The sequence below is a fragment of the Bufo bufo genome, chromosome 10 (genome assembly GCF_905171765.1).
Source record: "Bufo bufo chromosome 10, aBufBuf1.1, whole genome shotgun sequence".
Taxonomy (NCBI): domain Eukaryota; kingdom Metazoa; phylum Chordata; class Amphibia; order Anura; family Bufonidae; genus Bufo; species Bufo bufo.
In genome coordinates this window covers 137381991-137396387 of record NC_053398.1, presented here as the reverse complement: position 1 = coordinate 137396387, position 14397 = coordinate 137381991, and the positions used below count along the sequence as shown (strand labels likewise).

At 49.5% G+C, this 14397-nt stretch overlaps 1 protein-coding gene across 1 annotated transcript in view; it reads right to left on the bottom strand.

Moving 5' to 3' along the window:
• Nucleotides 1–14397, bottom strand: part of TDRD12 (tudor domain containing 12) — a 65972-nt gene that overhangs the window by 39470 nt on the left and 12105 nt on the right. The window contains exons 2-11 of the mRNA XM_040408960.1: nucleotides 10085–10148; nucleotides 9850–9993; nucleotides 9634–9770; nucleotides 8412–8531; nucleotides 7201–7256; nucleotides 4539–4624; nucleotides 4308–4443; nucleotides 2014–2044; nucleotides 1497–1738; nucleotides 1378–1417 (exon numbers count right to left, since the gene is read on the bottom strand). Of these exons, the coding sequence (XP_040264894.1) occupies nucleotides 1378–1417; nucleotides 1497–1738; nucleotides 2014–2044; nucleotides 4308–4443; nucleotides 4539–4624; nucleotides 7201–7256; nucleotides 8412–8531; nucleotides 9634–9770; nucleotides 9850–9993; nucleotides 10085–10108 (1016 nt within the window). The 5' untranslated portion in view covers nucleotides 10109–10148. The remainder of the gene's footprint in view (nucleotides 1–1377; nucleotides 1418–1496; nucleotides 1739–2013; nucleotides 2045–4307; nucleotides 4444–4538; nucleotides 4625–7200; nucleotides 7257–8411; nucleotides 8532–9633; nucleotides 9771–9849; nucleotides 9994–10084; nucleotides 10149–14397) is intronic.

Sequence of the window (14397 nt, the reverse complement as noted above, 5' to 3'; positions counted from 1 at the left end):
GCAGCGCCCTGTCATAGCGGTCAGGTGCCGGCTATGTGATTCTGCCGCCGGCACCCGCCTCCTGTATTTGTATTGAAAGGTTACTTATCTTCATTGGTGGCGCAGTGGCGACAGCCTGCCCTCCTCCGCCCCTCTCTCTTCTTATTGGCAGCAGCAGCACAGGGGGGGAGGGAGAGAGACTCCTTCTCCCCTGTGCTGCTGAGGGAACATGGAGCACGCTGAGAGCAGCACGCTCCATGTTCTCTGATACTACGCTGCACAGCCTACTATCGGTTAAATGGCAAATCCCGGTATCGAATCGATACAGGTACAAAAGTATTGATTGGGTATCGATAATTCAATACCCGCTACAACCCTAAAAGGGAACGTTCACTTTAGGTCCCTTCTTATAGATGAGTCTGGTCTCCTGCATTGAATTCTGCACAGGAGCAGCTTTGTCTGCTCTCCTGATATTACTTCAGAAGAGCCTTCCCTATGCACATTCAGACCCGGCTCTAGAAGCAGACTACAAATTACAGGCTGTGCCAAAGAAAAGACTCGGACAGTACAATGTAAAATGCCATACCTGTCCCCTGATTGGAATCATTAAAACACAAGGCTCTAGTGGCCGGATATCGACAGTATACTGTCATCTGTTACAATCCGGGCTACTAGTTACTCCACTAGCAGTGCTTGATAGATGGAAAGGACAAATTCCCACACTTACAGACAAATTGATAGATGACCAAACATAAAAACAAACATTGGGGAAACTTTATCATAAGGGGAATATCTGAAATCAGTTTTGCTTGAGTCTGTGAAAACTGCAGCTCTAATACAAGCTCAATGCGCAGATGCAGGGGCGGATTGGCCATAGACCTTACAGGGAAATTTCCCGGTGGGCCGATGCCCGGGGAGGCCGCCTGAGCCCTCCTCACGGCCGCCAGTGGAAATTTTTGGGTCTGTATTTTGTGCTGCTGGCGGGTGTATTTTGTGGACTGTGGTATTGGGCTCTGTTGGGGAGGTATAATGTGCCACAATATGGTATAGCTCGACCTATCTTCCATCAATTTGGACACGACTACTAAATGGGGCCACTTTTAGTATTTTTTTAAGGGCCACTTTAAGTTTCCAGTCAGCGCCTGCGCAGATGAACCAAAATATCTAATAATAGGAACTACACTACCTTACCTTAGAAGCCTACGGACATGGGAATGTGTCACTTCTACATGTGTTTGCTCATATTTCCAGAAATACAAGAAGTGGGATGATTAATTCCCTCCTGCTCTCCAGATATAAGTGCGGAAGAACCTACTCCATATGCATATAGACCAGGCTATAGAAGCAGACTACAAATTACAGGCCCTGCCAATGAAAAGACAATGCAAAGAGCCATACCTGATCATCCCAGCAAATGTAGGAGCAACTGGAGCTTCTGCTGAAACAAAGCAACAACAATTACTAGTGATAAATCCAGACTGCAGATAACAGAACCTGATGGAGGAGCTCGTCTGTACCTGTATGAGGCCTGTGCGCTGGTTCTGCATTGCTCTGGACGGGATGGAGGAAGGGGTCAGGACTGGTCACAACCTTAAATTTGGGACAGTCTGACGAAGTTTGTGGCTGGTCTTGTGGAGGAGACATCGCACGTCCATTCTCACATACAGACATTTGATATTTGCTCAAAGGGTTTGATGGCTTTTCTTTTTCACTCTGTAAAGACCCAGCATCACTGCTGGATTCAATGGCTGCTGCCTCCCTGCAAAAGAAAATCAGTCCTGAATGATAAGATGGATAGATACATGCAAAATAAAAAATAAAATCACATAGGGATAGATGGTAATTAGATGGACACATAGATAAGAGATTAGATAGATAGAGAGAGATTAGATAGATAGACTGATGCAAAATAAAAAATAAAATCAGCCTTGAAGTCTACACTTCAAAAGAATGGAAAACTGCAGCTGGAAGTTACCACTGACTGAAAGGCCAGAGAACATAAAAGCTAAAAGAATAGGAAGAAGGCGGCCATACCTTCCATGGAGAGGACTCGTCTCAGTCACATCTACAAAACAACAAAGACATATTGAGAAAACCGTATTATAGTTTATGTAATCGGCTCTTAAGTCTCTATAAGTACTGGATGTTACTGTACACTTTTATAACATCAATTTTCTATTATGCTTTGTGTTTCAATCATTGCCATTTTCAAGATCTCTGATAGTTGTTAGCGGATAAGGACATTCTTGCTTGCAACCCGACTCAGTCCAGTGTGACAGCGCTCTCTCAGATCCAGTCATCTATCAGCTGGACACGATCATCACACGTTTTCTGCCTCTGGATGACTGTCCATTCGTTAGCAGACAGCAGAGTTCTTTAGAATAGCAAGGAAGCGAACCATTAAGTAAAAAAAAGACAGTTGCAGGAACAGATACACAAGTGCCTAAGAGCTCCCCAATGTGGCCCCTGCTGTATGTTCCTCCGCTGTGGACTCTTCATATGTGGCCCTCATGCCCTTTCCATTTATAACAAAAGGGACAATGCTCTGCTGGATTAGTCTCTGCAACGGACCCCACTGACAGAGGCTCCAAATGGAGACAGCCTAAGGGTCCATTCACACGTCTGCAGTGTTTTGCAGATCCACAAAACACTGGGCCAGCACCCCAATAGAAATGCCTATTCTTGGCCGCAGCTGCGGACAAGAATAGGACATGTTCTATTTTTTTGCAGAGCCGCAGACAGGAAGTTTGGAGCCGCGGACCGGTAATGCGGATGCAGACAGCACACTGTGTGCTGTCCGCATCTTTTCCGTCCCCATTCAAAATAAATGGGTCCGCACCCATTCCGCATAAACCCAAAGTGCGGACGTGTGAATGGACCCTAATACTTATAAGGCTACTTTCACACTTGCGGCAGTGTGATCCGGCGGGCAGTTCCGCCGATCTGCATGTGACTGAAAGCATTTGTGAGACGGATACAGATGCGGATCCGTCTCACAAATGCATTGCAAGTACGGATCCGTCTCTCCGCTTGTCGCGCGGACAGACGGATCCGTCTTGTATCTTTTTTTTTTACCGGTCTGCGCATGCACAGACCATAAGGACGGATCCAGCATTCTGGTATTTTGAATGCCGGATCTGGCACTAAGGCATTCCTATGGGGAAAAATGGCGGATCCGGCATTACGGCAAGTCTTCAGTTTTTTTCGCCGGAGATAAAACCGTAGCATGCTGCGGTTTTATCTTTTGCCTGATCAGTCAAAATGACAGAACTGAAGACATCCTGATGCATCCTGAACGGATTTCTCTCCATTCAGAATGCATGGGGATATGCCTGATTAGTTCTTTTCCGGTATAGAGCCCCTGTGACGGAAAAGAAAAACGCTAGTGTGAAAGTACCCTAAATCCAGTAAAGAGAGTATGATAACTTTAAAGAATTCTAATGTAGTGTAATACTTCACATATTTCCACATTTGCTCTAAAGCAGAGCTGCACTGAAAAGCAGAGATCTCCACCAGAGCCGCTCCTGTCTGTCAGAGGATGCTGGGAGTTGTACAATGCCATGAGGTGTGAATTTAGCAAATATTCTTTTCTTACCCATGGCTCCATTTAAAGAACTTAAAGGGATTTTCTAGGACTTCGGACTCATGCACACGACCGTTGGTGTTCTGCAGTCAGCAAATTTCAGATCCGCAAAACACGGACACCAGCCGTGCTTTCCCCTAATAGAACATGTCCTATCCTTGTCCGTAATGTGGACAATAATAGGACATGTTCTATTTTTTTGTGGAATGACCATGCGGACACAGAATGCACAAGGAGTAATTTCTTCTTTTTTTTTTTTGCGGCCCCACTGAAGTGAATGGTTCCACACACGGACCGCAAAATAAACAGAACGGACAATAAATACGTTGGTGTGCATGAGCCCTTAGACATTGATGACCTATCCTCAGATTGGTGGGAGTCTAACAACCCGCACCCCCACTGATCAATTGTTTTGGGCAGCCACAGGAGCTGGTAACTATACAGCGGACAAAGACGGAAGCAAAAGGCTCAGTCCATTGTGTGGTGGCTGCGCTAGGGTGCTACAGGTCAGCTCCTATTAAAAGAAGATGAGCTGCAGTACGTCACAACTACACAGTGAACTGAGCCAACGTGAGAGGCTGCCCGTAACCGCTGATCATTGGGAGTGCCGAGTGTTGGACCACCATCAATCTGATATTGATGACCTATCCTGAGAATAGGTGAATAATATCTAAGTACCAGGAAACCCCTTTAAATTTAGTCGCAATACTCAACAAGGGATACTCACTATCCTGAGGCTGTTTACCTGTAGCAGAAATGCATGCATTCTGCCGAGTTGGTGCTGAGAATATACCGACTCTGCCATTTTCAATCTTGTCGTTGGGATTTCCCTTCTCATAGCCCGCATACTTTTTGACCACTAGATCATCATTGACGCAAATCTATGATTAAACATACAAAACAATTAGTGCTAATGGCTCCTGAAGGGCACGTCTCTATTCAGTATTGCTATATGGCACAGTCCACTGTCGCTTACCACTGAATCTGCAGTAGTCACAAACAGGTACACGGCCATACAGTTATTCTCCACTGAGCAAAGCTGGGCTTCAATCTTGGCGGCCACTAGAATGACAAAAGGCTTACTGAACAAACATCAATTTGCAGGGTGGCGGAGTGACAGAGGATCCTTTTGAGCTGCCTTATCATAAAAAATGCCGCCCCTTGAAAGCTACTATGGCTGACACTTGCTTCATGAATTAATGAAGGGGTTATCCAAGAGTATAAAGTGTCCCCCGGTGTGCCGGGCGCCCTACATGGAATATACTTACCTGGCTCCCCGCAGCGCTTCTGCTTCTCTCCGTGCATGGATGAAAACATCCGGTGTCGCGGGGAGCAGCCAATGGCAGGCGGGGACGCTAGGGAGGCTTGTCCCCGTCTGCCATTGGCTGCTCCCCCACCCGACAACGGATGCTTTCATCCGTGTACGGGGAGAGGCAGCAGCGGCGGTGCGGGGACCAGTAGCTCCGCAGGGAGTGGAGTAAGTATATTCCATGTGGTGGTATATAGCTAGATCAGGGATGCCCAACCCGTAGCCCTCCAGCTGTTGCAAAACTACAACTCCCAGCAAGCCAGTACAGCCTTCAGCTATAAGTCTACAGCATGGAATGATGGGAGTTGTAGTTTTACAACAGCTGGAGGGCCGCAGGTTGAGCATGCCTGAGCTAGATTATGCCACCAAAGTCAGACAAGAGAGGGCCTCAGAGGTGGGAACTCCACCTATCTCGAGAACATGACCCACGAAAGTCAAGGAGAGTGCACAGTGCATGTGGGCGTGCCCTCCATTTACTTCTATGGCAGTTCCGCTTGGCTATTTTCGGAAATCCCATAGAAGTGAAAGTAGAGCGCATCGCACATGCACGGCCACCTCTCCATTCACCTCTATGACTGAACATCGACACAGCAGAGCCAGCGCAGTGGACTGGAGCTGCGGTGAGCAGGTAAGTATGGATTTTCTGTTTCAGGAGGCAGGCGTACGGGCATTAGATAAAAAGTTTTTCTATTCTTCCATCCACATAGTTGTAGGGGGTTTTGTTTTTTGTGGGATAGGTAGTAATTTCTAACAGCACCATTTAATATTCCATATAATGTAGTGATAAGCTAGATAAAATTATTAAATGGGCTGAAAAAAATTATGCCATTAGGGTTGAGCACCTATATGGCAGCCACTGACTTCCCAGAGTCGCCCCAGCCACACAACTAACCCTGCGATTTCATTTCAGTCCCCGTGAGAAAACACATTACAAATGTTTGTTGTTTGAGGGTACTTGGTGAAATTACGCATTAACTTTATACACTGGGAACTACAATTACATTTGCGGGAGTAAGGGGTTGGCGGCAGGGCATTCGTTCACCGGGAAAAAACAGTAAATGAGCCCTCAGATGTCATGGTAGCAACTGAAGGAGTAAAAGGGTTGCAAAGTGTCAGGGTAGGTCATTAACATCAGACCCTCAGGGGTCCAACTCCCCGCACCCCTGCCGATCAGGGGTCCAACTCCCCGCACCCCTGCCGATCAGGGGTCCAACTCCCCGCACCCCTGCCGATCAGGGGTCCAACTCCCCGCACCCCTGCCGATCAGGGGTCCAACTCCCCGCACCCCTGCCGATCAGGGGTCCAACTCCCCGCACCCCTGCCGATCAGGGGTCCAACTCCCCGCACCCCTGCCGATCAGGGGTCCAACTCCCCGCACCCCTGCCGATCAGGGGTCCAACTCCCCGCACCCCTGCCGATCAGGGGTCCAACTCCCCGCACCCCTGCCGATCAGGGGTCCAACTCCCCGCACCCCTGCCGATCAGGGGTCCAACTCCCCGCACCCCTGCCGATCAGGGGTCCAACTCCCCGCACCCCTGCCGATCAGGGGTCCAACTCCCCGCACCCCTGCCGATCAGGGGTCCAACTCCCCGCACCCCTGCCGATCAGGGGTCCAACTCCCCGCACCCCTGCCGATCAGCTGGTTGAAGAGGTTGCGATGCTCGTGCAGTTTACCTGCAGACTTCTCTCTTACAGCAGCAGTGCAGGGTAACTACAACTGCCCCATCCTATTCAATTGTAGGGGGAAGGTTATTAGTCTGCACTGCCACTACAAGGCAGACGCATGCAGGTAAACTGGCATGAACACCGCAGCCTCAGCTGATTGGCAGAGATGCCGGAAGTCGTACCCCTGACGATCTGATATTGATGACCTACCGTGAGGATAGATCATCAATATCCTGAAACTGCACAACATCATTAAATGTCCCTGATTGGAGTTAGCTCCTTTTATTTCATCCAAGATGGCAGCACCGCTTCTCAGACTACCTACATCGGAGACACTTCCTGCTTGTCCAGTCCTGCTCATGGATTGGCCAGCACTGCTCACGTGAGCATCGCTGGCCAATCGGAGGGCAGCAGTAAGTTATCTTGGACTACCACAAGCACAGTATGAATCGGCTAGCCTGAGAAGTGGCGTGACCACCTTGGATGACGGAAGAGGAGCCCAGGAACTGATGGATATGCAGCTAAAAATATGAGATCACCAGGTACGTGCTCTGCTCAGTCACCGGTTAATGTGAACGAGGTGGAGGGTGGCTATAAGTTTACACTGTATGTAGAGGGATTATCAAGTCTGCCCCAATGCTAGCACAATAATATATGACCTTACCACTTAGCAGTTGCCTGAAGTAATCGATTGCAGCAGTGTCCCATCTTTTTACCTGTCTATAAAAGAAAGACAAATGGTTAAAGGGGTTATCCAAGACTAATACAGACCTCCCAGAGTGGCCCAACCGCGGTGGTGTTCACACTTACCTGGTCCCCACCGCTGGGTTCTGTCTCTGTCGCTCCTGGGCTGGCTTTTCCTCTCCCTGCAGCGCTGAAAACAACATCCGTCGATGGGGGAACACACCGGACTGCTGCAGCCAACCACAGGCCTCAGCGGTGACCTGCTCCCCTTGCATTGCATGAACAGCTGTCGTGAAGCAAGGGGAGCAGGTCACAAGTTCCCCCCATTGACGGATGTTGTTTTCAGCACTGCAGGGAGAGGAAGTGCCGGCCTGGGATTGACAGAGACTGAACCCAATGGCAAGAACCAGGCAAGTATGATCACCACCACATGGTCTGTAATAGTCTTGAACAACCCCTTTAAAGGGGTCGTCCCATGTTAAGATTTAACCCCTATCCTCAGGATAGAACAGAATAGGGGATAAGTTCCTGAATCGCACAGCACTTGGCTATCTCTGGCAGTCCCACAGAGTTTAATCGATGGGACGGCGGACATGCCTGACAAGGGGAACACAGAAAGAACCCTGTTCTTGTCACTGTCGGGGGAGCGAGAGGTCAGACACCAACAATCAGAAACGTATCCACTTTTCCATCCTATCCTCCAGATAAGGGCTCAGTCACACGGCCGTTGCCCCCCTGTTGCCGTATTGCGGCCCGCATACGGTGGGTCCACAATACACGGGGCACCGGCCGTGTGCGTTCCGCATCACGGATGCGGACCAATTTACTTGAATGGGTCTGCAAATCCGGAGATGCGGTGTGGAACGGAAGCACGGAACAGAACCGTTCCGTGCCTCCGCACTGCAATAAGATAGAACTTGCTCTATCTTTTTGCGGAACGGACCGATCGCGGACCCATTCAAGTGAACGGGTCCGCGATCCGCATGCGGCTGCCCCACGGTCAGTGCCCGTGCATTACGGGCCGCAATTTGCTGTCCACAGCGCGGGCAGCACACGGTCGTGTGAAAAACCCTAAGAGTGAAGTGTTTTTTTTTCTGTGGGACAACCCCTTTACGAATAAAGAAGCTCAACAGCAAATCAACTTTAATTATAAAATGGCACAGAGGTGTCCACCCTTACACATTCACTCACCCCATTTCTAGTTTATTTTCGAAGACATTGAAGCGGAGAGATATTGGCTGAATGTGGTGCAACTTAAATTTCCTTGCACGAAATGGGAGATTCCGGCATTCCTCCACAGGGAACCGAATGCTGCAAACACAGAAAGACGCACGGCTATAGAATGAACGAGGAAATTGTCATATTCACTATGTCTATGATTTACTCCACTGTATCTTCGGGATAGGTCATCAGTATCTCATCAGTGGGGGGTCTGACACCCGCCACCTCCACTGATCAGCAGTTTGAGAAGGCACCACGCTCCGTTGATTGCTGCGGCCTTCTCACAGCTTACCAAGCACAGCGCCGTACACTGTATAATGGCTGTGCTTCGTATCGAGCTCAACCCCATTCACTTCCCGATACCAAGCACAGAAGCTATACAACGTACGGCTTGTGCTTGGTAAGCTGTGAGAAGGCTGCAGCAATCACAGGAGCGCCGAAGCCTTCTCAAACTGCTGATCAGCAGATTCCCGGGTGTAGGACCCCCACTGATCACATGATCAGATAGGTCATCAGTATTAAAATCGTGGAAAACCCCTTTAAACCACCACCAGAGGGAGCTCACTGCATAGATATTTATACAGCTCCAATTAAGTTCTATTGTATCTGTATAAATTCATATGTCCTGAGCTCCCCCTAGTGGTGGCTGCAGGCCAGAGCTTTTTTTTTTTATTATTTACAATGGGATATGGTGCTCACTGGGTGAGATTAATCAGAGTTTTTATAGCAGTTTTATAGAATTAAGTACACTGAAAAAGAAGTTGGGGGTCATTTACTAAAGACCGGCATTTCACACGTCAGGCTTACTAAAAATCCCACTGACTGATGATCCGACAAATTTATTAAGAGGCTCATGCTGGCATCTTCTGCTGTCAAGGGGACAGAACAGAAACCTACGCCAGCCAGGAGCTGGAGTAGATTTTTGTTGTAGACTGCACCAGTTTTCTGATGCATATATTGATAAATGAGTTGGGCTGTGGCGCTCCTGCCAGTGGCCTGTCTCCTCAAACCCACTTTTTAGAAAAGTGGTGAGGCTGCCGGAAACAGCTGCAGCATTTGCAACCAAATTTGTGACTTTTCTATGCAAAAAAAACTGGAACAGAACGTTAGTAAATGACCCTCAAAAGCCACCCTTATTCTTATTGCTGATTGGTGCATTTGTCTTATATGTACAGTTTACGCGGCCTCTTACTTTTTCTTCATAATGGGACAGTACAGGGCATAATCCAGGAGGAAACAATCCACCAGCTCATCCTGCGCCATACAAGTGGAGGATTCCAGGATGGCCCGGCACCAACTCTTCATTTCTTTATTGAAAACTACACATAACTGAAAGGAAACACAAAATCAGTGTCTACGGTCAGGTGACAGATGCGCGTTCATACCTATGGAATTTATAGCGCATTACCGCCCCAACGGAAAGCTCATCCGGCTTCAGCTCCTCCACATCTCTGTATGCTGTGCTGTACAGGAAATTCAGCTGGGCAAACAGCTGCTCGTACTCCTCGCTGTCACCCAGTGTTCTGCAGAAGAAGCAGCTTGGGTCCACCACCTAAACAGGGAGCACACATCAGACAGGTCACAGACTGCACCGGACAGAACTACTAAGCTGCACTTACCTGCATCAGCGAAAGTCTACTTACCTTCAGTACTGACAGGCTGAGCATGTTTCTCTCAACTTCACAAGCATGTGGAAAAGTCTCCGATCTGTAAAAGAAGAACAGCACCTGTCAGCGAGATCAACCCTATTTATAATTTTTTTTTTTTAAAAAGGGGTCTCTGGTGCACTAAGGGACGTGAAAAACAGAGGAGCTGAGGTGCACCAAGGGGCTAGCCCTTGCACCTCAGTGCACTGAAGCCCTCATTCCCAGGGCTGTGGAGTTGGTACACCAAAGGTCTGACACAGACTCCTCTATTTTATCAAAGTCCAGCTCTGACTCCAACTCCTTCATAAGGCCTCAAGCACTCGGCCGTTGCCCAGCGGTGCACGTATTGTGGCCCACAAAAGAGCCGTCCCGAAATATACTGGCACCAGCCGTGTGCACACCGAATCACTGATGCGGACACATTTATATGTTCTATTTTATTTTTGCGATGCAGACGGATCACAGATTCATTCAAGTTGAATGGGTCTTGATCTGTCTGCAGCAACTGCACGGATGGTGCGCGTGCATGGGGGGGGGGGGGGGTCACAATTTTTTTTATTTATTTTTTCAAGCTGGAGTCGGAATCTGCACCTTTTCTGAATTCGACTCCAGCCAAAAAGTAGCCCCAACTCTGACTCCACAGCCCTGCTCATTTAAATAAAATAAAAAATAATAAACTGTAGGGTACCTGCACACGGTATAGATTCGTATGCGGAAAATCTCCAGGAAATCCACACATAAATCCGCACTATTTATTGTGGTTTTGGTGCAGATTTTCTGCTTACGTTCAAAGCCCTATTGATGTCTATGGGGAAAACCACTCTACAGAAGGTGCAGACCCATTGACAAGCTGTGGATTTTGACAGGTCAATTTCCGAAGGGAAGAAAAAAGCTAAGTGTCCGTCCATTAAAATTGTCAGATTTCATTCACTTGCCGCAGTGGTTTTTCCACACGAAAATCCTGCACATAAACCACAACGTGTGCAGAGAGCCTTATGCGGGAGGCAGGGCTTGCTGTGCTTCCCAGTGGGGAGGAAGCGAACAATGTCTGCGTCCCTTACCGCTCCACCCCCCACTTAAGGTAAATTGGAATAGGGCAGCCGAGCCCCACTGTTAGCCACCAGCCACGGGGTCACTCATGTTTGCTGCTGCCCCTACCCCACCAATATACTGACACAACAGCATGCCAGTCGCTGAACGTGAGACTCTGCTGGTACCATGGGGAAACAGAAGCAAAGAGAACTCCAGGATCTGGATAAGTATCCTTCGCACAATGAGATTTTAATGTTCACCGGGGACAGCCAGAGTCCCCTTCTTTCTACAAGTCGTGCACCCACCTCATCCCTAGTCTCACCACCCCCTGCTCTGACTCCACTGAACCAGAATGGGCTCACTCTCCGTCTCTGGTCACCATACCAAGCTCTCTGTCAGTTCATGCCGTTTAGTCGTCGACTCCATTCCCCACAACTTCCAAGGTCTCAAGATTCCATTCCAATTAGCAGCCACAAAGGGTTTTCTTCTCTCCAGATCCGTCAAGTTCCCAAATATATTCCTCCTCACTCAGACTTCAATGATGGGACATTCCAGATAGGAGTTTTGTCCCTTCTTCACCCTTTTCCTGAGATCTGGTGTCCAAGTGGTCTTCCTCTACTGAGGTGGATCTCCCTGTATCCCATCGTTCCAGGTACCCTATTATTCATATGGCAGACGGCCTGTCTTACCATAGACCACTGCCTAGAGTCTTTTGTCGAGTCTGCCGTTGAGGCCAGTGGCTCGGCTCCCACTTGTGATGGTAAGACAATCACAAAATGGGCGATTTGGCTTCACCAGGATATTGTGTCTGGGGCTCCCTGAGAGGACCTAGAGTCATTAGCTCTGTAGAGTTCCCATTTAGGGAAACATCTCTGTGAAGCCTCTCTTGATGCGGACATGCTCTCTACACTGCACAAACAGCTGCTATGGCTCACATTTTGGACAGCTGATCCAGCCTCTAAGTGCTCCCACATTCAAGACACTTGGGTTCTCAAGATGGTTTCCATCACCCCTGATCGTTTTTGTAAAACTTACCAGTAAAATCTTTCTCGCTCCTCATTGGGGGGGGGGGGGGACAGGAACCGTGGGTATAGCCATGTCCTCTAGGAGGCGTTGACACTATTAAAAGCTGTTGGCTCCTCCCCTGGCAGCTATAACCCCTCCAGCTTCAGTTTGTGTACAAGCAGTAGGAGAAGCAAGCCAACCAAGAGAAAAGAATATGGAACACCAACCATGCCAAAAACCCAACGGGGTTCTAACCAGAACAGCAACAGCTGTGGTTGAACAAAACTGGGTGGGTGCTGTGTCCCCCAATGAAGAGCGAGAAAGAGATTTTACTGGTAAGTTATACAAAAATCTCCTTTTCTCGCCCATATTCATTGGGGGACACAGGAACCGTGGGACGTCCACAAGCAGTCCACAGGGAGGGAAAAAACCACAGCCCCATGGAACATCGTCCCTGCAGGCATCTAGGAAACTGCCGCCTGCAGGACCAGGCGGCCCAAGGCAGCATCCGCCAATGCATAAGTATGCACCTGGTAAAACTTTGTGAAGGTATGTAAGGAGGACCAAGTAGCCGCCTTACACAATTGTGCAGCCGAAGCGCGATTCCTTCAAGCCCAAGATGCACCCACCGCTCTTGTGGAGTGAGCCTTGACACCTAAGGGCGGAACCCTGTCCCGGGCGCGGTAAGCCTCTGCAATTGCAGCCCGAATCCAGCGCATGATTGTCACCTTGGAGGCCGCCAATCCCTTGCGAGGACCCTCCGGAATGACAAAAAGGGAGTCTGTATGGCGGAAGGGAGCGGAGGATGCAAAATAGATCCTCAGAGCTCTGACAACATCCAGGTGATGCAACTCCCTTTCCTTAGGGTGTGAAGGAGAGGGACACAGAGGGAAGGATAATTTCCTCGTTGATATGGAAGTCGGAGACCACCTTCGGAAGAAAGGAAGGAACGGGCCGGAGAACCGATTTATCCTTATGAAGAACCAGGAAGGGTTCTCTTCAAGAAAGGGCCGCCAACTCAGACACCCGTCTGATGGAAGTGATAGCCACAAGAAAAACCACCTTCCAGGATAGGAGTCGGAGAGAAATCTCCCATAGAGGCTCAAAGGGGGAAGCCTGAAGTGCTAGGAGGACTAAATTCAGATCCCAAGGCGGCAACAGAGGACGGTACGGAGGAATCGTATGTGCCACACCCTGAAGAAAAGTCCTTACAGGCCCGAGGGGGGCCAGAGGGCACTGGAAAAAAATAGAAAGCACCGAGACCTGACCATTCAAAGAGCTAAGGCTCAAACCAAGGTCCAACCCTGATTGAAGAAAGGACAGGATCGTGGGGAGAGAAAAACGAAGAGGAGGAATGGTTCGGTTTTCACAGAAACTCAGGAAGGACCTCCAGGTCCTGTACTAGATCCTGGAAGAAGCAGGCTTCCTAGCCTGAATCATCGTGCGGATAACATCCACCGAAAAACCTCTTCGCTTTAGAATGGCGGTTTCAATGGCCACGCCGTCAAACGAAAGGACCTTAAAGCAGGTCGCCTCTGAGCGGTAGTGACCAAGGGACGTCTCCCAGAAGAATAACGAGGTCGGCGTACCACGCGCGACGGGGCCAATCTGGTGCAATGAGGATCGTCGGAATGCCCTCCATCTTGATTTTCCGTAGAACCCTGGGCAGGAGGGGGAATGGGGGAAACACATAGAGGAGGGAGAACCCCTGCCAAGAGGAGATCAGAGCGTCCGCGGCGTAAGCTTCCGGATCCCTTGCGCGGGAAATGAAGGTTGGAAGTTTGCGATTGAGCCTTGAGGCCATCAAGTCCACGTCGGGGCGACCTCAACGGAGAACGATGGCCTCGAACACTTCCGGGTGGAACCACTCGCCAGGGTCTATCGGGGTCCTGCTGAGGAAATCCGCAGTCCAGTTCTCCACCCCCGGGATGAAGATCGCTGAAATTGACGGTACATGGGCTTCCGCCCACCGTAAGATCTCGGTGGGCGCCTGCATCACCGCGAGGCTACGAGTTCCCCCTGGTGGTTGATGTATGCCACAGCCGTGGCGTTGTCCGACTGGACTCTGACTGGGCGACCCCTCAAGAGTTAGGAAGATGCCTCTGGAACGGAGCAGGGCGAGAAGAGGGGCCAGAATCTTTGGGAAGACCCGAGGCGCAGTTGCCAGCCCGAACGGGAGGGCTACAAACTGGTAATGCCAGTCTCCTATCGCGAACCTCAGGAAGCTCCGCGCGATGGGGACGTGGAGGTATGCGTCCTGAATATCTATGGCT